At 37.9% G+C, this 23,841-nt stretch overlaps 1 protein-coding gene across 7 annotated transcripts in view; it reads left to right on the top strand.

The window, feature by feature from the left end:
* LOC126363261 (exonuclease mut-7 homolog) overlaps positions 1-23,841 on the top strand; it is a 265,763-nt gene that overhangs the window by 208,070 nt on the left and 33,852 nt on the right. For all 7 annotated transcript variants that reach the window (XM_050007953.1, XM_050007952.1, XM_050007948.1 and 4 more), the window contains exons 14-15: positions 4,348-4,575; positions 5,366-5,494. In XM_050007953.1, coding sequence (XP_049863910.1) covers positions 4,348-4,575; positions 5,366-5,494 — 357 coding nt within the window. The remainder of the gene's footprint in view (positions 1-4,347; positions 4,576-5,365; positions 5,495-23,841) is intronic.

The following is a 23,841-nucleotide window of genomic DNA, read 5'->3' on the forward strand; positions in this document are numbered from 1 at the left end:
TAGGCAAAAATAAGACCTAACTGTCCGCTGATGGCAGGGAAGACTGGCTGGCTAGGCATTACAATCGAGACCACTGCTGACTAGAGCGGAGCGTGAAGGTGACTTAAATACTTATCGGGCACGATCTTCTAACAACCGAGCACTGAGAACACAGACTGTTCTGGACGTAATTGCAGATATATCAAATCGGAATCCAACTGCTTTTAATGAGCATATTATAAAACCAATAATAAGTGCTTCAGTCCTGACTCAATATAACAACAAAATTTATCGAGTTGATGATAGTGTGGAACAGAATCCCACATGATACACTTGAGACAACCAGTGGGGATGCAATCAGTTATTGCTATTACTACAAGAAGCAGTATGGCCTTGATATCAATGACTTGGGGCATTCATTGCTTGTCAGCCAAGTAAAGGAAAGGATGCAGAACCAAGAGGAAACTGAACAGCTTATATGTCTCATACCTGACTTGTGCTTGATGACTGGAATTACTGATGAAATGAGAAATGATTTTAGAGTGAAAGATATTGCAACATAAACCAGTGTAACACCAAATCAAAGACAGGCATAGGGTGATGTTATCACAGTTCCACGCGGATATGTTCCTCTAAATGTGGGTAATAGGATAGTATAAGAATTCAAGAATAGATTACAGGATAGTTTAAGATTTAAAAGGAATTCGGTGCAGGAAAAAATAGCACAGAAGAAACAATGAAAACAACTCGGGATCCAACAGTCGTCACTCCGCCTGTTAACACAAAACGTCTTTTACATTGTAGTTTCCTTTTTCTGATCCTGTTATAGGATCTACTAAAAGTAAGGCTTTAGGATGTATTACTGCTTGTATTCGATAAGGTCCTTCATACTTTTGGAAAAATTTGTGTGTCTCCTTCAGGGCAGAGCTCTGAAGATGCTATTTTACGAAACTAGGTCATCGACCTTGTATTGAGGTTTGATAGCTTTCTTATTATGTCGACTTACTCATTGTTGTGCCTTTTCAACCAAGTTCTTAGAAACTGTTGTTTGATTAAGTTAGTAATCAACAGTAGGTACAGGGTGTATACGACCCGGGACATCCGGGAGAAAACCGGGAATTTTTCAGAATTCCGGAAATTTTTCATTGTTTTAGCTTTTGGTTAAATTTTTGTAATTTTGACTGCAGAATTGATTTTCTAGCAAAGAACGTTATTGTATCCTGCTGCTGGAGAATGATACTGCAGCAATAAAATATAAACGAGAGGGAAAAAAGTAAAACTTTAGTGGCAAAGGAAATGTGCAATTTACAACGAAACCCCGTGCACGCACAAGCGTCTGCAAATAGCAAAAATATGTCAAAGGCCTTAGGGTGCAGACTGTAATTCTTTGTAACAATGAACTGCTTGCTATGAGCATGACGTCACAACTGTTCACATTAGGTTCGTTTGAGCAGTTGCCAGCGGTCTGTTGCGCATGCACGTTTGACTCGTGTATAAGCAGTACCTTCTCCCGCTTCCCACTACAGCGCTACTTGTAGTTTGGCTGTTGCTGTATCGGTAGTAGCTGCAAGCAGCCAGATGCAAACGAGAAAAATTCGCGCTTGCACAGAGTTGTCTGAGTTGTAGTGGGGAGGGGGTTAATCTGCACGTGACCCGTGTTTACATTAAGTGATTTCACTGTTTCCCTTCGTTTACAGCTCCCACGTCAAATGAAAACAAAACGGATTTCTATGTCCGTGAGCTATCAAGTGAATTAAAATACATTCACATAATTACGGAGGGCAAAAATATATTATTAATTTCAGTTTTCTAATTTTATTTTATTTCCAAGTTATTAGCAGTCAAGCATTAATCGCCTAGCAGAACAAAAAGTTATTTTTGCAAGCTTGCTAAAGAAATTTGGCTTGATTAATCTTTCCGCTGAGGCGATCATTTTATTTGAAACTAAGTGTTTCATTCTACAGTATTGGCTAGTTCCAACTGTTCACTGAATTTCAAGTGCCCGTTATCATCTTTTGCTATGTATGGCATTATGCCATAATAAAGAACCAAAAATGAGATCGTATAATACAATTTACATCCCAAAAACCACACTCAAAAGCTTAATATTAAATGGGACCTGCTTCATTGTGAATCTGGAAAAAGCCAATTTGCACTTCAACCTGAATTATGCATTTTAGTATGGTTTACGAAATTCCGATGATCTTTGGAATATCCTCTGATGCCCTGTTTCTTTTATGGTGTAATCTAAGCTCTCTTAGTGCTTTATTCACACGAACATGTGGGCTTCCTACTCCACTGCAGTTGCACACGCACAATAATGTGTGTTTTCTGGCGCTCTCTGGCAACTGGTAAATCGGACCTATTTCTAACAGTCTCCAGATAGTATTTCGAACGGTGGTTAGAAAAGCATTACTTTCGAAGTAAATTTCTTTTTATCCAAGATGAATTATGTTATGTGTCAGAAAGTGAGATGGATATCTAAATAACAGAGCGTTTGAAACTGAACAGTTTGAGGACCAGCCACTTAAAAAATTTTGAGCCACGAGACATTTATGTCATAATTTTAAATTTACTGGCACATTTGTGTGATGTATCTTAATGTATAACATATGCAAAAAAAGATCAATATTATATGTGAAAGCTTAGCTTTTCTTGTAGATATATGGTACTGTATACATTAATGTAAACCATTAACTTTTCGTCTTGTGTGTTCACACTATGTAACAAGTGATGTTGCTATTGGCTGACTAAAACTCGTGTCCTATGCTCTGAACAGCTGCTGTTATCGGCTGGTGAGATCTCGTGGCTTGAGATGTGACTCGCTTACAAAAGGACATATCAACCTCGGTTTCAACGCTCCGGAAGCTAATGCACTGTGTTTGGTGCAATTCGAATTTATACTTTCGTAATACGAAAATATGTTGCTGCAAAACAAAGGTCTTTCCAAAACTTCTCTACCCCGTCTTTCCTTTCTTTTCCTGGAAAGTTCTACGCGATTGTATAAAACGTTAACCATTCAAAGGATTGGTAAATTTTACAGTTCCGGGGGGAAATCTAAGAAAACGTACTGTCAATTAGCACGGAAAAAGTGTATTTTCGCCCGGGAAAAAGCATATTTTCTAATAGGATATCCGGGAGAAAATCGGGAATTTTTTTTTCCTTGTCCCCGTATACACCCTGAGGTTGTTTCGGCCTAGTAAAACATTTAATAAAGGGTTCTCCCACAAAGGGTTTACCTATTACTTCCAAAGATGTTAATCCTGTTGATAAATGTGGTAATTCATTTTAAATAAGTTGAAAGTCTGTAACTTTCGTTGCCCGTGACGTGTGCTTTTCATAGCGGTAGGTGCGGCATCATTTTCCAATTTCTTTCATAACCCTTTCACATGTGTTACAAGATGGATTATAGTTGGAGATTAATACTTGACAGATATCTTCCTAAACTAGAAATACTTTAAAATCTTTACTAGCGAACTGTGGTCCATTATCGGTGAGAAACCATTTTGGTTTTCCTGCCTCCAGAAAGTATTGTTGCAGGCAGTGAATCACGGTTGGTGTATTTGTTTTCTTAATAGGATATAGTTTAACATACTTCGACCAACACTATGTGAGAAAAAAAATGCATGACACTCCTCCCTTTCCTTTCGGAATTGGTCCAAAGAAATCTGCTGCTGTAAGATCGTGTAATGCCTTAGGAATGATTGGCTACATTTTGTATTTAACATGAGTGTTACTTTTACCTTCTGACAGATTTCACAAGTCCTAATTAAAGATGCTACCTTCTGTCATAGCTTCTTAAAAAAAATTGAACTTATTCATATGAGCTATACATTTCTTTAGAATAAAGTGTACATATCCCATAGAACATGCCACACAATCTCATCCTCCATTAACTTCGGAATACGTATGTACCAACGTTGAGACATTAAACTGTCCTTCCAAAATAAATGATGCCCTATAATTTTCCATATATATCTGTAAAGTAGGTGCCGTGATGGATGTTTTCGGTTATTCTACGAGCCATATCTTGTACCCTGTTACGTGGATATTCTAATGTCAAAAAAAGTGTTTTGTTCGAATGAGCTCCTTCACAATACTTGATTTTTGAATAAATTATGAACTTTTATCCTCCTGAATTTGTGGTACCTCCCCCCTCCCCTCCCCCTCTGGTCCATGTGCTGTCATTTCTGCATGTAGTGACTCATTCTATGTCCAAGTAATTACGATCAGGTAGTACCAATTTATGTGGACGTAAAACAACATATATACACAGTATGAAATATGAGTAAACCATCTTACCAGAATTCCATAATCACTCGGTTAGCTGTACATACAAAGTTTACAATTAAACATTTATTATTACAGGCAGAATCACCACTGATAATGGGACCACCACCATTTATGGAACCAGTTCCTGCACGTTCTTTGCGAATCGTGTGTGATATGATGGTTGCTGGATTAGGACTACAGCTCCGTATGTGTGGAATAGATACTGTAATACTCAAAGCTGGTCAAAACTATGATCAGTGTGTCAGAATTGCTATGAATGAAGATCGTATGGTGATCACTAGAGGAAAAAACATATACAGACAAGTAAAGTTTAATTTAATCATTTATTTTTTCAAGAAAATCAGCATTGAAATCATTATTTGTATTACAATTTGAGTGTAAGTTCCTTTCTTATTTTTATTCAGTTTAGAAACCTGTCATTTCACTTACATGTGGATGTTATATTGGTTTTAATAGTTGAAAACCAAATGCAAGGAATTTAGTGTAAAATAATAGATAAACATCTACTCACCAAGGGGTGACAAGGGAACACACACACACACACACACACACACACACACACACACACACACACACAAGGATTTAAATTTTTGCAAGCTTTCAGAGCCAGTGGGTCCTTATTCTTGCAGAAGAGTTGAAGAGGAAGGAATAGGGGTGCAGAAAAAGGACTGAAGAGGTCAGATACTAAAGTAAAGTTCTGACATCTGAACTGTACCCTCAGTCCCTAAACCTCTCCAGTTCTTTTTCTTCACCCCTCTTCCTTCCCCTTCAACTCTTCTGCCAGAAGAAGGACCCACTGGCTCCGAAAACTTGCAAAAATTTAAATCCTTTTGTGTGTGTGTTCCCCTGCCACCACTTGGTAAGTAGATTTTTATCTATCTGTTTATATTATATTATCAATAATTGATTATTTTCATAGTTAAATGAAAGGAATTGTTATTCCAAATTTTATCCATTTAAATATCATGTGGTTTCCAGAAGCTCTTTCGTAAATGATGCTTGGTATTATGTAGAGAATTTCAAACATATTTAGCAGTTTATCAAAATACAAAAAAAAAAAAATTCTTTTATACTCTGTAATAACATTTTGCAGATGAGCCAGCATCTACCTATGGGTCACTGTTATCTTGTTTCTGAAGGAAATTTAGAGAAACAGTTGAAAGAGGTGTTGGAGTACTTCAATGTTACAGTTACAAAGAAAGATGTTTTTAGCAGGTGTAAAGTAAGTGTTACACAGTGCTTTCTTGTGTGTGTGTGTGTGTGTGTGTGTGTGTGTGTTAGAGAGAGAGAGAGAGAGAGAGAGATTTTACATTTTTCAGTATTATGCATTTTGTCAGATATGTTAAGAGATAATACTACTAGTTGCTCCATCCCAAGTAGCAACAAAAGTAATATTGTTCATGTATGGAAAAATGGTAAAAGGGATATTACTGTTGGGCAGCATTCTACTGTACAAATTTCTTGTTTGAAAGTTTAACACTGAGATACATATCATGAAGATGTCTTTTACTGATTGTCTGCAACAAACAAGCAGTTGCTAGACTATGATGAAGAGTACACTAGAGGCCATTATGCACCACTTTGACTGTAAGACATAAGTAGGAAAAAACCACTAGACTCGTGTTGGTAGCTCTTGTTGAATGATTTTCCATCATTTGTACATGCACCTGACAGGATAAAGATGTGGCATGGGAGTCAGTCCAAGAATCTAAAACTCACACAGTAGAATTTTGCTGTAAATTTCAGCTAATAATAGGACAAATACTGTTCAGGAATTATAAGAACAGGGAGATGTAGGTGGAAAAAGCATGGAGACATAGGGAAGTACCAGATGTATTACATCATGGTGAGACAGAGATTTCAAAATTAAATATTGGTTTGTAAGTGTACTCGAGAGCAGATATAGGCGCAAATTACAATTTGGTTTTGATAAAGAGGAGTCTGATGCTAAAGAGAATTGTCAGGAGAAATCAGCATATAAAGAAGTGGGATATTGAAGTAATCAAGAATGATGGTGTACATGAATTTAGATTTTCCTAGCAGATAATAATTGTGGGTGTGAAGTTCTCGGAGGCTGTAGATACTGCGAGTACTAAATATCACAGAAAACAGTTCAACTGGAGAGGAATGGACACCTCTAAAAAGGGCAATCAAATTGGACAGACAAATATACCCTGGGTAATCACCAAACGACGCACGCAAGAGATCTTTCACACGTCTAGCAATATGGGGTGGAGCGCCATCCTGCATAAACATCGTACATTCCAGCAGGTGTTTATCAGCCAGGTTGGGGATGATGCGATTCTGTAACATATCGGCGTACCTCTCACCCGTCATGGTAGCAGTTGCGCCATCTGTCGGACATTTTTAGTAAAACCCCATGTCAGTCCAAGCATGTGTGTCAACTTTTACTCCTCTCTCTACATTATTCCGTGGTTTATTAAGTTTTCAAATTTATACAGATTTTTTGATCACCCGGTAAATAAAAAGAAGGTAACTGTGAAGAAGCTTTAGATAAAGGAGGGAAAATACAGAAATGTCCAGGAAAATAAAGGTGTACAGGAAAACAAGCTACAAAGGATTTAAAGCACAAGGAAACTAAAGCAAAATGCTTGCTGGATAAATGTAAAGAAATGAAAAAGAAAATTAATGTCAGAAGGACAGCTGCAGCTGGTAGGACAGTCTAAATCACTTAGTGAAATAAAAAGACAAGCACTTAACATTAAGAGTGCAAAAGGAATTCCACTGTTAAACGTATAGGAGAGAGCGGGTTGGTGGAAGGGTGCATTATGTTGGGCGAATTGTATGCTGACATAATTAAAAAGAAATGGGTGTTGATGTTGAAGACATAGGGGATCTAGTAGTAGAGTTATTGTGTGACAGAGCTCTGGAAAACACATGAGGGATAGATAACATTCCTTCAGAACTTCTGAAGTCACTGGGGAAGTGACAACAAAACAAATATTCAAGTTAGTGTATAGCATCTACGAGACTGGACACATACCTTTGAATGAACGTCTACCATCCAAACAATTCCAAAATGGCAAAGACAGGCAGATGTGAGAACTATCACACAATCAGCTTAACAGCTTCTGCATCAAAGTTATGGACAGGAATGATATCGCAAGACTGGAAAACAAATTTGAGTATCTGTTAGATTATGATTGCAAGATAACACTGGCAGAACAACATTGGATAGCAGGCAGTGTAAGAGACTTTTACGGGATGGTCAGGTTTTTCAAGAAAGGATATAATACAAGATCAAACAATGGAAACTCCAGGTAGGAATATTGACAATGTAGGAAAACACAGATTACTACTTACCATAAAGATAACATGCTAAGTTGCAGACAGTCACAATTAAGACACTAAACATATAAGCTTTCGGCCTCAGCTTTCCAGAAAAAGAGAAACACACACACACCATTCATTCACACAAGCAAGCACATCTCATGCACCAATGACCACCAATTCTGGCAGCTTGGCCTAGAATCAGCCCGAACTGCCGGAGTTGGCATCTTGTGTGCGTGAGGTGTGCTTGCTTGTGTGAATGAATCAATGAGAGTAATCCATTTCTGAAAATGTAATATAATTGTATTAATAAAAATCTACTCGGCAAGCAAGGGCAGAAGTAAACACACATAAAAAATTAATGGAAAGTGCAAGCCAGTGTACCCTTCTTCTGGCAGAAAGATTGAAGGCTAAGGAAGAAGAATGTAGGAAAAGGTTTGTAGGAAAGCGACTGGCAAGGTTTAGGAAATGGTGGGAATTATGGAAAAGTCACCAAAAACCCTGGATCAGGGAACACTTACGTTTGGGGTGAGAAGGAAACACTGATCGTTGGAGAGTGCACTGGATGAGATTTTAAAACCTGTGAGCTTAAAGATGAAAGATAGAGTAATAAGCCAGACTGAGATTAAGACAGAGATTATTTGATGAAACATTGTGCAAGCAAGAGTTATTAAGAGTGGAAAGGTGGACAGCTAATGCATCTTAAGTGGTGGTGGTGGTGGGGGGGGGGGGGGGGGGGGGGGGGAGGAATCAACAGGTCAGAAAATACAAGATATCGAAAACTAAAATGAAATGAAGAAAGGAATAGTTACCGAGACCAAAGAAACTTGACAGCCATGAACCATGAACTTGGTGCTGTATTGCCACACATGCCATCTGGATTCTTCCCTCCCAGACACCAGTTTCTACCAACTCCGCAAGTGGGAACTGGCGTTATAACATGTATTACGTTCTTGCCACCCTCCCGGCCTTTATTTTTTGTTAATTTCTGTGATCTCAGTAAGAAACTGATTATTCTCAATAATGTATGAGCTCTTGTAGCCTTCATTCTTTCTTATGTAATCCACTTGTCAATCCTTGTTGTTGTCTGTTGTGTTCAAACTTGTCTGTTTTCAATCTTTTTTGCTAGTTCACTTATTTCTTTATTTGAACCAACTACATTAACCATCATCTTGCCCTACATCTTTTCTAGTATTGATTTCCATGCACTTAGTCAGAACCATTGCTATTTATGAATTTTCATATACTCTTTGTTTACGGTTTCTCTACACTGCAGGGTTTTCTCCCAATCAACTTTCACCAGTGTACTTTTCTTTTATTTGCTCCTCATCACTTACCTTGCTTTCATGCAATTCTTTCACATTTTTGCGCCTTAGCTTTTTGCCAAACGGCAGTGATAGACTGTTGCTGCCTTCTCCTACATATTTTATTTCCCAAACACAGTGGATTCCATTTTTTCTGATTACTTCATGTTTGTTTGCTCCGATATTAAGCTTTGTCTGTTTTCAGGCCTTTTCCACAAACTTTATCAATCACAAATTATTTTGTAAGTTTTTTCCCATCATAATTTTTTTGTATCATATAGTCCATTTTTCAAGACAAATTCTTGCAGTCATTGCCTGTTGTTAAGCCTGATCTGTTCTCAGAATTTTCATGTGAATTTTTCTGTTTTGCCAATCCTTTTCCTTGCTTGTGTTCCTGTTTTCCCTCATCCACCCCCCCCCCCCCCCCCCCCCCACCTCCGCTTCATTTTTTCTGCTCCTACCATCTGTAGTACCCATCAAAACCTCCTTTTTTTCCACCCCATCACATATTATATTCAGTTCATTTGAAAGCAAGCTTGTGCACTATCTAAACTATCTTAACACACTCTAGCCTTCGTCACTGCATCCCATACCAGTGGTAACTCATGATGATAAGAAACAGTCACAACAGTACAATTTTCTCAACGTCTCAACCAAGGCACTCTCCCTTCCTGAATTACCTGTATTATCCAGGATGTTACTCCAAGTCTTAAATTTGTATTTAATCATGCTACTTTAGTGCAGGACCTACGTACCGTCACACATAATGCCAACTGAAATAATACATTGCTACCCAGTCCCAAAACCTTCCCAACAGCAAACCTAACACTGAACCCTGCCTTGAAAAGTCCCACCCATGATTCCATCTTCATTCCCTAAAAACTGACGATTCCATCATTATTCTCTTAGTGGATAAGGGATCTACTACTGTGCAGCACCTGCCATCTAGATCCTATGCCTTTGATAAAAAGTTCCTTAAAAGCTCAGACGCCTCACTCAAGCCATGCTCTCCCACCTTTTACTTCTTCCTAAGGTCCACAAACCATGCCATCCCATAGTTTCTGGCTTTAACACACCCACTGAACATATATCTGCTTTAGTTGATCAGTACCTGCAACCTATAATATAAAGACTCTCCTCCTATACTTAAGACACCAACAATTTTATAGATTGTCTGAAATATTTGCCTATTCCTATTCCATCACACCCCTTGCTTGTCAGCATTGATGCCACTGCCCTATATACCATCATCCCCCTATGTATGGTCTGTCTGCTGCTGGACGTTACTTCAAGCAGTGCCCACCTAATTCCATCCCTACGATGTTCTTCCCACTCATCTTAATCAACTTTATGCTTCCAAAACTACTTTACCTTTGAGGGGCAGTTACAAAAACAGATTGGGGACACGCCATGGGAACTATAGTGCACGTCATTTACAACGGCGGCCGAGTTTGTGTTTTGTGACTACAGATGTGCAGAACGAACCTAGTCAGCCAATGAACAGAGAATGACGTTGCCGGAGCTCGACTGCAGTGCAGAGTACAGACAAGTGGCTTCAGTTTTAGAAACGTTCAGTCATAAATAAAGTAATTGAACAAAAGCAATGTCTTGATAGCAGACTTTCTTTTATTGAAAGTTTGGGAAAAGCATTATTTATACCAATTGCTTCATATTCTATTAATTAATTAACCCGAACAAGCAATAAGCCTCCTAATTCAGGCGATAGCAAGGAAAGGTGTTTGTATCATTCTCATGAACTGCTTTTTCGCAATAAAGAACAGCGGTAATTGTTTATTTCTTATTGTAGTTCGACAAAACACGAATCATTAATAGTCATACCAACAGTGTTTATCGGTATTTTGTTTGAGCTTTTCTAGTCCTCCTGGAGAGTATTTGTATTACGAGCTGCGTTAGCGTAATGGTTAAGGTGTTTGACTGCTAAATGAAAGCTTCCGAGCTCAAACCTTGTTTGGTGCTTAACATTTTGTTTATTTAAAAAACAATATCAAAGTGTCTTACTTCATGAATTTTATTCGTTTGAATGTAATTTTTTTGAAATTTCTCGTTCTTTATCTCTTCATTATAATCATAATAAGTTTTCGGTTTTTCTAATTTTGTCCTCCAATATTTCTTTTCACAGCAGTTATAAACAATGAAAAGGCACACATACAATATTCATGTTATCTGTTTTGTTTGTATATCTTCTCTTCCACAGTTGCTGTTTTACTATTCGTATTGAAATATATTCTTTGCGACAGTATTAAATGTATCATTTAGAGCAGAATTTCAACTCGTACGTTGCCGAGCTACTTGATTGACGCAATTCTTTGCTCTGTTGCTTTGACATCATCGTCATATTCAATGTCTTTGTCAACTGATCTATGTTTTGGCAAGTATTTTCTGTCCGTTGTGACAAACACAAATTTTTTGCACATTGCGCCTAACTGACAATGTATGTCAAAGCAGTCGGAACACCATGTGTCAGCACAGGCGAGCAGTGCAGTGATGACAAAATCACGTACATCGCAGAATGCGAGGAGCACATCTTTGTAGCAGCAAAAGGTTTAATGCGGCCGTGGTGGCTCTACTTCATAAACTGTGCGCTCCCCCCTACACGTAAGTTTGCGAACTATACTATACTATGGCGCTGCTTCTCTTGTCACGTGCATCATTTGCAACTGGCAACACAGCAATCTCCCGCATCTGGGCGGGCATGCACGAGCCACCAAGATAAAAGAATTCAACTATAGTATGCCTCGTTCCAACGCCAATTTCTCCATGGGTCTCTTGGAGGGGGCTTTCTAGGAATCCATAAGCCTCCAGCCTGTGGTTTGGCTTAGATACATTTATGATGTCTTTGCCATTTGGACTCATGGTGAGGTTGAGCTGTTGAAAATTTTTGGAATCTCTAATTCTTTCTCCCAATTAAATTTCACCCTGTCCTATTTTGAATCCCATTTCAGTTTCCTTGATGTTGAGCTCATCCTCACCGAGGTCCAGCTACACACTTTTGTTTACATTACAGCCACTCACAAACAACAATACTTACAGTTTGACACTTGCCATTCTTTTCATTTCAAATGGTCTCTGCCATGCAGCCTTGGCATTTGAAGCAAAAATATTTGTTTAAATGCACACTTTACAACCATTATCATTGCATGTAATTACTTCACTAGCCTAGTTCAAAAGCAGATCCCATGGCCGTCATAACCAATCCTGGTGGTGCTGTTTCCTCCAAAAACCAGCTTAGGAGTACACTCTGTATTATCTTATTGTTAGTCTTGAAAGTCTTGATCAGCTACTGTGTCAAGGCTATGACTTCCTAAAATCATGCCCTGAAATGAGGTCCATTCAGTCTGACATTTTGCTCACTACACCTAGAATAGCTTTTTGTCACCCCCACCTTCCCTATCCCCACTCCAAATCTCCTCAGTATCTTGGTCAGGCCTTATACTACTTCTGCAGCCATTTTTCTGCCATATGGCTCCCATCCCTGTGACCGTCCCCACTGTAAGACTTGCCCTGTGCACCCTCCTACCCTACCAGCCCCACAACTGGCAAAACATATAACAGTCAAAGGGAAAGCCATTTGTGAAATGACACGTCATGTTCTAGACGTATGTAAACACTATTTAGTCTTCTAATTGTTATGATTACCATCAAGTTATTGGGTACGAAAATGGGCTTAAACAGTTGTGTACAGTGGCAACACACACTGTTCCTGAGTATGCTCTACAGCAGGGTGAGCAATCAGTCGATTGTGATCGACTGGTTGGTTGCAGCTGTTAGTCCAGTCGATTGTGGCAATGCAAAAAAGTGTAGTTTAATATACCTAATAATAATAGTTACATGCAAAAAAATACACAGAACACACTGCGCAACATAATCAATAACTGCTGTGCACATTATCTTGTATTGTTTTTTAATTGCAATTCCATCATGCCATTTATCCTCCGTTCCACGCAGTATCTTTCTGTTGTTTTCAGCACATGATAGAAATAGGCAGGAAGCATGTGGGACACGGGGGTGAGACTGGTGTCAGTCCTTTGGTTGATGACAGGGGCTAGTGAAGTTAATATGTCTACAAGTACTGATGTAAATCATGATTTGACTGCATCGTGCATCATACACTATGTATAAGTAGTTGAAGAAAAACTGTGAATGAACTTCAAATGAAAAAAGAAATGCTTCTGAAGGTTCCTCAAATAAAGTAAGACAATATTTAGATATTATTTTACTCAGTAGACCGAGAAAATTATCTATCTGCTTAGTCAAATGGTATGGTTTTGGACAGTTTTGAGATTATTTTCACCAGAACTTTCACAGTTTTATTGGATTGCACTGTTTGTTACAGAAGTAGTAAGGTGTATGTATAATGAAATCACCCCACACAGTACACAATTTTGTGAAAACTGCCATTATTTTATAAGTTTACATGAAAAACTTAACACTTTTGTACAGCATTTGTCACAGAGCCCTAGATCACTGGTCTAGTTGACAACTGCAGCTACAATAGTTTTCCAGTGGCCACAGTAATAGAAAGTTTCTACTTCATAATAATTCATTACCGTTCAACAGTCATCAGACTGCTTGTCAGGTAATTATGTAGGTAAACAATTGAGCCCACGTACAAGTCACGGAACATGGGAAATACAATCTTGTATTTAAAATAAGCAGTGCGCGGAGGTGACAGCTAATGGCAATTTGCCGCTATGCAGGGGGAGGAAGAAGATAAACTTTACTGTCCGAAATCCCTCAGGTGCCAGAACTCGTCCCACTCGACCAAAAGCGTAAATAAATAAAAACCTAGAAACAATGTTCCCTCACTAACTTTTTGCCATTATTACGAAAATAAATTTAATGCACATTTAGTGGTAGGATATCTATTCCATTACTATTATACAGCTTATGTTACCCACATTTTAATTGTATTTTTGTAGTTTCTCAAAAAATGTGCTCCAAAGAAATAGAAAACTTATCACTTTCATCAAGAATGGGAACTGGACTACTACCTTACTATGGTGAAAGACAACTGTTGCTGCTTAATATGCTATACATTTAACACAATTCATGGTAAATATCAGACTGATTTTTCCACCTAACAACGAAGTAAAAAAAAGTGTAAATTTCAAACATTGAAATCGCAACTAACAGCACAATAAAATATATGCTAAGCCTATTGAGCGAAGTAAGACCGCAACTGAAGCTTCTTTTTGAGGAAGATACAGAACTGCATTAAAGTGCAAACCTTTTTCTCGTGGAGAATACAACAAGGAAGTTTTCAAAGTAGTGTCAGATTTGCTGTTCATGAAATTCAAAAATAAAAGTGAAATTGAATGAGCTATTCATGGTTTACACCTGTTTGAAATACTGTGATGCTCCATGTCAGATCAATGACTGAAGACATAAGGACTGTCAAGGTTTAGGAAATACAGAGAGTTATGGACAAGTTGCCCAGAACCCCCGATCAGGAGAGACTTACTGCATGCGATGAGGATGAAAGATAGACTGTTGAAGACTACACTGGACAAGGTTCGAAAACATGAGTGCTTAAATGTGCAAGATATGGTACTGAGCAAGGCAGAAATTAATGGAAAAAAAATTGCAAGAGTTAATAAGAGAGGAAAGTAGTAGTGGTGGTGGTGGTGGTGGTGGTGGAATAGACAGGGCAGGAGTTAGAAAATAAATATATTGAAAACTAAAAAGGAGCAAAGAAAGCAATAGTTCATGAGAAAAAATGTTGAGATTGAAGAAATTAACATAAATTAAGACCAAGTGGGTGGCGAAAACCAAGAAAATGTAATACCAGTTCCCACCTGCGAAGTTCTGAGAAACTGGGGAAGAATCTGTATGTCCTTTGTGGTGAAAAGGCACCAAGGTCATGCTGTTGAGCAATTGTGGTCAACTTGATTATACCTATGATCTACTTTTTCCTGATGAAACCCTGTGGGATCTACCACTCGCATATTTCTTGAAATTTTAAATGAAACTGTATAGTTCAGTAAACAGTTATGTAGTATTTTTTTATTTTATTAAGAGGAAAAGCAGCAAAGGAAACAAAAGAAAAATTTGGAGTAGGTATTAAAATTCATGGAGAAGAAGTAAAAACTTTGAGGTTCGCTGATGACGTTGTAATTCTGTCGGAGACGGCAAAGGACTTGGAAGAGCAGTTGAACGGAATGGATAGTGTCTTGAAAGGAGGATATAAGATGAACATCAACAAAAGCAAAACAAGGATAATGGAATGCAGTCAAATTAAATCGGGTGATGCTGAGGGAATTAGATTAGGAAATGAGACACTTAAAGTAGTACAGGAGTTTTGCTTTTTAGGAAGTAAAATAACTGATGATGGTCGAAGTAGAGAGGATATAAAATGTAGACTGGCAATGGCAAGGAAAGCGTTTCTGAAGAAGAGAAAATTGTTAACATCGAATATAGATTTATGTATCAGGAAGTCATTTCTGAAAGTATTTGTTTGGAGTGTAGCCATGTATGGAAGTGAAACATGGACGATAACTAGTTTGGACAAGAAGAGAATAGAAGCTTTCGAAATGTGGTGCTACAGAAGAATACTGAAGATAAGGTGGATAGATCACGTAACTAATGAGGAGGTATTGAATAGGATTGGGGAGAAGAGAAGTTTGTGGCACAACTTGACGAGAAGAAGGGATCGGTTGGTGGGACATGTTTTGAGGCGTCAAGGGATCACAAATTTAGGATTGGAGGGCAGCGTGGAGGGTAAAAATTGTAGAGGGAGACCAAGAGATGAATACACTAAGCAGATTCAGAAGGATGTAGGTTGCAGTAGGTACTGGGAGATGAAGCAGCTTGCACAGGATGGAGTAGCATGGAGAGCTGCATCAAACCAGTCTCAGGACTGAAGACCGCAACAACAACAACAACAACAACAACAACAACAAGAGGAAAACCAAAAATTTAAACTTATTCTTACTAACTACTTATTCATATTAGTGTGAGCACTGTGTCTGAACTTCTTCCGATAGATCAACTGAGTCAGGTTTGTAGTTGGAAAATGCCAACCTTAAAGAATCTGATATATGGGAGTATGTCAAGCGAGAACAGTGTTTACTTTTTGTTTGTTTTAAGAAGGGAAAAGTTGGTTCACATAAATATGTCGAACCAAAAAACAAAAGTAGTGCTTCACCACATTTCTTCAAATTTCGGTATTTCTCACTGGATACCAATGCCCAGAAATCTAGACCAAAGGATGACCTTGCTTTTAGAAATAAACTGCAGTGCAGAGTAATAATTTCATTTTGCTGTATCATATGGTCCATCTGAAATGTATCTGCAAATTGTTTAGCCATGTCACAGGTGTCACTACAATGAATGGAATTATTGAACGGATAAATACTGAATTGTATCAACTTCTCAATTTCTTTCAGATCACTACAGCAAGTTTTGAAGTCTCATACCACTGCCTTAATTTCTGCCATGTACTTGTCAGGAATGAAATAGTAGGGAAGATTTTCCATATGATCCTTGATGTTTACAAATTGCTGAACTTTTTTCTTCTCAATGTCAACTATCACAGGCGCTGTCTGCTTTAGAATGCTGCAATGGAACTCATAATTTTTGCTACTCGTTTGTTCTTGCCTTGTAATTCCAGATTTAATGTGCTTAGTTTTCTGGTAAAATTTGCTAAAAATGCTAAATCACGTTGCCAGTCTAACTCATACAGTTGCTGATAATGATCACTTCTTTCTTCCAGAAATTTTGCTATTTCTTCCAATATATCTCGAAATTTTTGTGAAAACTTCCTTCAACTCAGCCACCTCATATCAGTGTGCAATGCCAAATCTTGTTCCTTCTCATCAAACTGCTGCTTAAAGAGCTGCCTTGGGGGAAATTTTCTTTTATCTAATTCGCAATCTTGAAACAAATATCTATTACATGTTCTGTGTTTAGCCTCTTACTAACCAGTACTTGTTGATGAATTATGCAGTGGAAGCTAATGAAGTCTGGAAAGTATCTGTCTTTGTGACAAAGAACAATAAAACCATTACGAGTGCCTGCCATTGCAGGTGCCCCATCAGTTGCCACTGACACGAATTTGTACAAAGGTAGCTTAATCCTGATAATATCCGCTTTGAATTCAGTGAATATAACAAGGCTAAGAGTTTTTCCTTTTAAGGAAATCATACTTTGCAGTTCTTATTTCATCAACAAATTTTCGAAGACCATCTGAACAAAAAAAATTAATTGAGGGGTATCAGTGATATCTGTTGACTCGTCAAGCTGTAGCGAAAAAGCAACGTTGTGGACAATATCAGTCTGTAGTTGTTCATTTATGTCTTCAGTCATTGATCTGACAAGGAGCATCACAGTATTTCAAACAGGTGTAAACCATGAATAGCTCATTCAATTTCACTTTTATTTTTGAAATTCATGAACAGCAAATCTGACACTACTTTGAAAACTTCCTTGTTGAATTCTCCATGAGAAAAAGGTTTGCACTTTAATGCAGTTCTGTAACTTCCTCAAAAAGAAGCTTCAGTTGGGGTCTTACTTCGCTCAATAGGCTTAGCACATATTTTATTGTGCTGTTAGTTGCGATTTCAATGTTTGAAATTTACTCTTTTTTTTACTTCATTTTTAGGTGGAAAAATCAGTCTAATATTTACCATGAATTGTGTTAAATGTATAGCATATTAAGCAGCAACAGTTGTCACCTCTCTTCCTTTACCTTCAACCTTATGCAGAAGAAGGAGCCACTGCTCCAAAAGTTTACACATTTCCTGAAATTTTATGTGTGTTTTCTCTTGCTACCATTTGCCGAGTAGATTTTTGATGTATATAATTTCATTCCAAACCAGGAAGTAAGTTAGACAAATATCAGTTTGACATTAGGAAAGGTAGAGACACCAGATAGCAGTGTGTTTGACAGCTTTTGTAGGATTAATTGACTGAGAAAAAAATATTTGACAACCTAAAATAGCGTGAGATATTTGGAATTCTCAGAAAAATAGAAATAAGCTCTAGGAAAACATTGATAATATGCAATATGTACAATAATCACGAAAGGGCACAATAAGAATATAAGGCCAAGGTGGAAGGGTGTGGATTAAAAAGAATGTAAGACAGGAATGCAGTCTTCTTATGTACTGTTTCACTTTTACACTAAAGATATTTTAATAAGATTTGAATTTGTCTTTCTCTTAATTTACATATTTTAATTTGTTGATTTATTGAATGTGACAAGACTATGACCATCAGGCCCTTACATTTAAGCAGGTATTCTACATATATTACACCGCACATTACAGTAAGCACGTGTATGAAATTAAAAATTACAATAGTACACAAATGCACACCAATACACACACACACACACACACACACACACACACACACACACACACACACACACAGAGAGAGAGAGAGAGAGAGAGAGAGAGAGAGAGAGAGAGAGAGATTATGTTTGTACCTGATAAGTACCACAATAATTACAAATTATGGTATGGTGTGTTTTAAATTGTGGGGGCTAAAAGCAACAGGCATGAGAAAAAGGGGTGGAGGAAGGGAGGTAAAAAAGGAAAGTGGTAAGATTAGATTAGATTAATACTTGTTCCATAGATGATGAATACGACACTTCGTAATGATGTGAAACGTGTCAGGTTAATAAAAGATGTCTGTACAAGATGTTACATTACACAAAATATTGCATGACACTAGTATTTAAGTTGTCCTTTTTTCCTCCCTTAATTTATACCTAAAAATTCAGCCAATGAGTAGAAGGAGTTGTCATCTAGAAATTCTTTTAATTTATTTTTAAATGTTAGTTGGCTATCTGTCAGGCTTTTGGTGCTGTTTGGTAGGTGACCAAAGTCTTTTGTGGCAGCATAATTTACCCCTTTCTGTGCCAAAGTCAGATTTGACTCTGCATAGTGAAGATCATCATTTCTCCTGGTGTTATAGCTATGTACACTGCTGTTACTTTGGAACAGGGTTGGATTATTAACAACAAATTTCATAAGTGAATATATATACTGTGAGGATCCCTATATCCTTAAATTGATGTCTGCAGGATGAACACGGGTGGGCTCCAGCAATTATTCTGATTACACGTTTTTAAGCAATGAATACTTTTCTACTCAACGATGAATTACCCCAGAATATGATGCCATATGAAAGCAGTGAATGAAAGTAGGCATAGTAAGCTAATTTACGTAGATTCTTATTACCAAAATTTGCAATAACCCTAATAGCATACGTAGCTGAACTCAGATACGTAGCTGAATTCAGACATTTCAGCAGACCATCAATGTGTTGCTTCCAGTTTAACCTCTCATCAATGGACACACCTAAAAATTTTGAAAATTCTACCTTAGCTACAGACTTCTGTTCAAAGTCTATATTTATTACTGGAGATGCGCCATTTACTGTACGGGACTGTATATACTGTATTTTATCGAAATTTAAAGAGAGTCCGTTTGCTGAGAACCACTGAGTAATTGTGTGAAAAACATCCTTTACAATTACATTACTTAGTTCTTGGTTTTTGGATGTTATTACTATACTTGTATCATCAGCGAAAAGAACTAACTTTGCATCTTCATCAAAGTGGAATGGTAGGTCATTAATGTATATCAAGAACAGTAAAGGACCTAAGACCAAACCTAGTGGGCCCTGTAATAGCCCCCCCCCCCTCCCCCCCCAGTTTGAGGAATCAGCTGTTGTTTTAACATTACATGAACCATTTATTTCAACTTTCTGCATTCTTCCAGTTAAGAATGAATTAAACCATTTGTGCACTGCCCCCCTCAAACCACAATGATTCAGCTTATCTAAAAGAATTCCATGATTTACACAATCAAAGGCCTTTGAGACATCACAAAAAATACCAATGGGTGGCGTCCAGTTATTCAGAGCATTTAATATTTGATCAGTGAAAGCGTATATAGCATTTTCTGTTGAAAAGCCTTTCTGAAAACCAAACTGACATTTTGTTAGTACGTTATTTTTACAAATATGGGAGGCTACTCTTGAATACATTTCCTTCTCAAAAATTTTTGATAGAGCTGTCAGAAGAGAGATTGGGCGGTATGTTGACATCCGACGTATCCCCCTTTTTATGCAATGGTTTTACAATGGCATATTTCAGTCTGTCGGGGAAAACACCCTGCTCCAAAGAGCTATTACATATGTGGCTGAGAATCCTACTTATCTGTGGGGAACAAGCTTTAAGTACCTTGCTGGAAATGCCATCAATTCCATAAGAGCTTATATTTTTCAGTGAGTGTATTATTTTACTGATTTCAAAGGGAGAGGTTGGCGGAATTACAGTTGTTTCAAACTGCACGGGTATGGCCTCTTCTATTAGTAGCCTTGCCTCTTCTAGTGAAGATCTAGATCCTATTTTTTCCACAACATTTAAAAAATGATTATTAAAAATATTTTCAATTTCTGATTGTTTGTTAGTACACTTGTAATTCAGTTTTATGGCACTAAAGTCTTCCTGTGCTCTTGGTTTCCCTGTTTCCCTTTCAATAATATTCCAAATTGTTTTAATTTTATTATCAGTGTTACTGATCTCGGACACGATACACATGCTTCTGGACTTTTTAATAACTTTTCTTAGTACTGCATAATAGTTTTTATAATATTGAACAATTTCGGGGTCAGTACTCCCTCTTGCTGTTAGATACAGTTCTCTTTTACGGTTGCAAGATATTCTTATTCCATTAGTTAGCCAAGCTTTTTCATACATTTCTTGGAATTATGTTTAATTATTTTCTTGGGAAAACAATTTTCAAATACCCTTGAAAATGTATCGTGAAATAAGTTATATTTCAAGTTTGCATCGGGTTCCTTATACACTTCATCCCAGTCTAGCTGCTGTAGGCTTTCCCTAAAGTTTGCAATATTTATATTGTTAATTGAACGCACTGCTTTGAAAGTCTGATTTGATATACTGCATGGAGCTATGTCATGTACTGTAACTAGCTATGCACCATGATCTGAAAGACCATTCTCAACAGGATAAGCATTTATGTCCATAAACTTATCTTGGTCTATAAAAAAGTTTTCTATCAATGTACTGCTGTTCTTTGTTATCCAAGTAGGAAAATCAGTGACTAAGCTCAAATTGAAAGAACTGAGTAATACTACAAGGTCATTTTTCCTATTACAGTCTTTCAGGGAATCAACATTGAAATCCCCACAAGTGATAATTTGCTTCCCCCTGTCTGACAGATAGCACAACAAAGCATCCAAGTTTTCTAGAAATAGCTGGAAGTTCCCTGAAGGGGACCTATACACTGTTACAATTATGAAAGTGTCATCATTTAGTTTAAGTTCAGTGGCACATGCTTCCATATGTTGCTCTACACAAAATTTTTTAGTTTCTAAATTTTTTACGCTGTGGAAGCTTTTGACATATATGGCAACTCCTTCTCTCATCATATTATCTCTACTTACATGTGAAGCTAATTTGTACCCATCGATGCTAACCTTTTGCATATCAGTGACAATGTGATGCTCAGACAGGTATAGTACATCTACCGTATTTACTCGAATCTAAGCCGCACCTGAAAAATGAAACTCGAAATCAAGGGAAAAAAAAAATTCGAAATCCAAGCCTCATCTGAACTTTGAGACTTGAAATTCAAGGGGAGAGAAAAGTTTTAGGCCGCACCTCCAAATCGAAACAAAGTTGGTCCATTGTAATATGAGACACAATTTAGGTCGAATGAATGATGATACAGCTACAGTAGTTTGGTTCGAGTCGTAAGCTTAGCAGTTAAGCTTTACCAGGTAGCCATTGCTATGCATCAGGCGCTCCATCTGTATTTATACGGGTACCCTTCCTTTTTCACGTGCTTCGTCTAGTTTGAATTGATTGCTTATTTTTCTTTGATCTGATAAGTGCCGTTCTCTTTGTTATAGGTGTTTACGTCTAAGCTGAAAATGCATTATTGTACTGTGTCATGCATTGTTTGTCGCATTCTGATAATGAGTGTTTACGAGCTGTCGCCGCTCGTGGCATGGCTTGCTTTTGTGCGCGCTACCACTGCTTCCAATTTTTAAAAAAAGCGGGGAATTGTCTCATTAGTGAAACAATGGCAAGAGACTGGTATTTGTTGTTACTTACACTGCTGCTTTCTTTGATAATGATCAACAAGAACTAAATAATAGACTGCGTATGACAGATGTTGTGAAGGAGAGTTTAGCGAAAATTTTTTCCCATTTGAAAATCTTTGCAGATGCCACTTCAGTACATTACATTCTGCACAGAAATTAGAGTCCTCTTAGATTTAAAAATCTAGTCTGTTGTCGTGTTTCATTCCTGACTGTATCATTATTCGGCGTTAGAATAATACGAATATAAACATGGCATGATATGTATATTATTCCGCGTTTGCTGTTGTCTCACTCTAGTTTCGTGGTTTATTTAGCAGACAGGATTTAAATGAGATAGCAGCAAACACGAAAGAGTACGTAGCAAAATGTTTATATTCATATTATTCTTATGGTGAAGAGAATACTACATGTGGTTCACAATTCATAAAAGTTCCTATTAGCAACCATCTCTTGTCACAGGTAGAAAAAATTTCAGAACGTAGCGTTGGCCATATTGACCTACATCCCAAACAGTCTTGCCAGTTGGATTTTCGTAGTACATTGAAAGGTTGCTACATCCGAAGATGAACAATACGGAATTTGTATTTACTTCGTTGGATAATGTATGAAAATGCAGTGGTCGAAACTCGGGACGAAGAAAAATCTGGTCTTCTACCTTTTTTTAAAAAATTTATTTACTGACACAGAGGTTTTGGCACCAGTATTTATCTTTGTGCCTGCAAAGCATGCCTGTGTAGCGCTACATATATTCAATGGCAGAAGTTAGTTGTGGCGGCACCTACCAACATTTTACAGAACTTCCGTTTACTTTGCACTCGATTCCAAGCCGCAGGCGGTTTTTTGGATTACAAAAACTTGAAAAAAAGTGCGGCTTAGATTCGAGTAAATACGGTATTACATTTTCAGTTTCTATATCTTCTAAACAAAGCAGAAGCTCATCAATTTTATTCTTCAATCCCCCAATATTTTGATGAAATATAGTAACATTATTTTTCACTTTACTTTTGTGAGTATCTTGAACTTTTTTAACATCTTAAGTATTTACCTGGCTGAGTTTCCCACTGGATACTGATCTTACACTAAAAAAGAGTTTCCACCATGAGATGTAGTTCCCCCCCCCCCCCCCCCCCCCCCCCTCCTTTAAATTTCCTGCTATCAGCCCAGCCAGTTTACCCTTCCCTTTCTTGTTGAGGTGTAGGCCATGTCTAGTATAGTCCCACCCACAGAGTGAATCAACAGGAACCACACCAATGTGTGACCTTGCACCAGATCCAAGTAACCGTTCAACTCCAAATTAACTCTCCTGACAGAAGAGCTCAAATGAGGTCGGTCGTGGCGCTCCAGAACCGACATACACCCAACACCCGTATGACTCGATGTTCATGCAATCTTTACCAGGTCACACTCTATGCTGTACCCCGGAAGTCTGTCAATACTGTTGCCCGGCCCACCCACAATAACCATGGTATCTTCCTTAATAAAGCCTCTACATAGTGAACCTAAATCCTCTGTAACCTGCCCCAGTCAAGCACTAGGTTTGAAAAAACTTGTGACCTGCTATTCTGACCCTAATTCATCCTGCAGAAGTTGGCCCACACCCCTAGCATGCGAACTGCCTAGCAACAAGACTTTCTTTCTCTTTGCAGACTTCCCTACATTCTTACTCAATTTGCTGCTGAAAGCTTGTTGAGCCCTGTCTACATCTACTTCAGTGAGAGGCAACAGGTCAAACCTATTTTGTACATTAATAACAAAGCTGTCAGAAGAATTTCTTGGCCTGTTCCTTATGACTGTTGCCACTTCCCACCCCTGTTTACCCTTCTCCCCCCTTAACCTGCCCAGTTCTCGCCTAGCCTCATCTAACTCAGCC

Source organism: Schistocerca gregaria, chromosome 1, assembly GCF_023897955.1.
Source record: "Schistocerca gregaria isolate iqSchGreg1 chromosome 1, iqSchGreg1.2, whole genome shotgun sequence".
Lineage (NCBI taxonomy): Eukaryota > Metazoa > Arthropoda > Insecta > Orthoptera > Acrididae > Schistocerca > Schistocerca gregaria.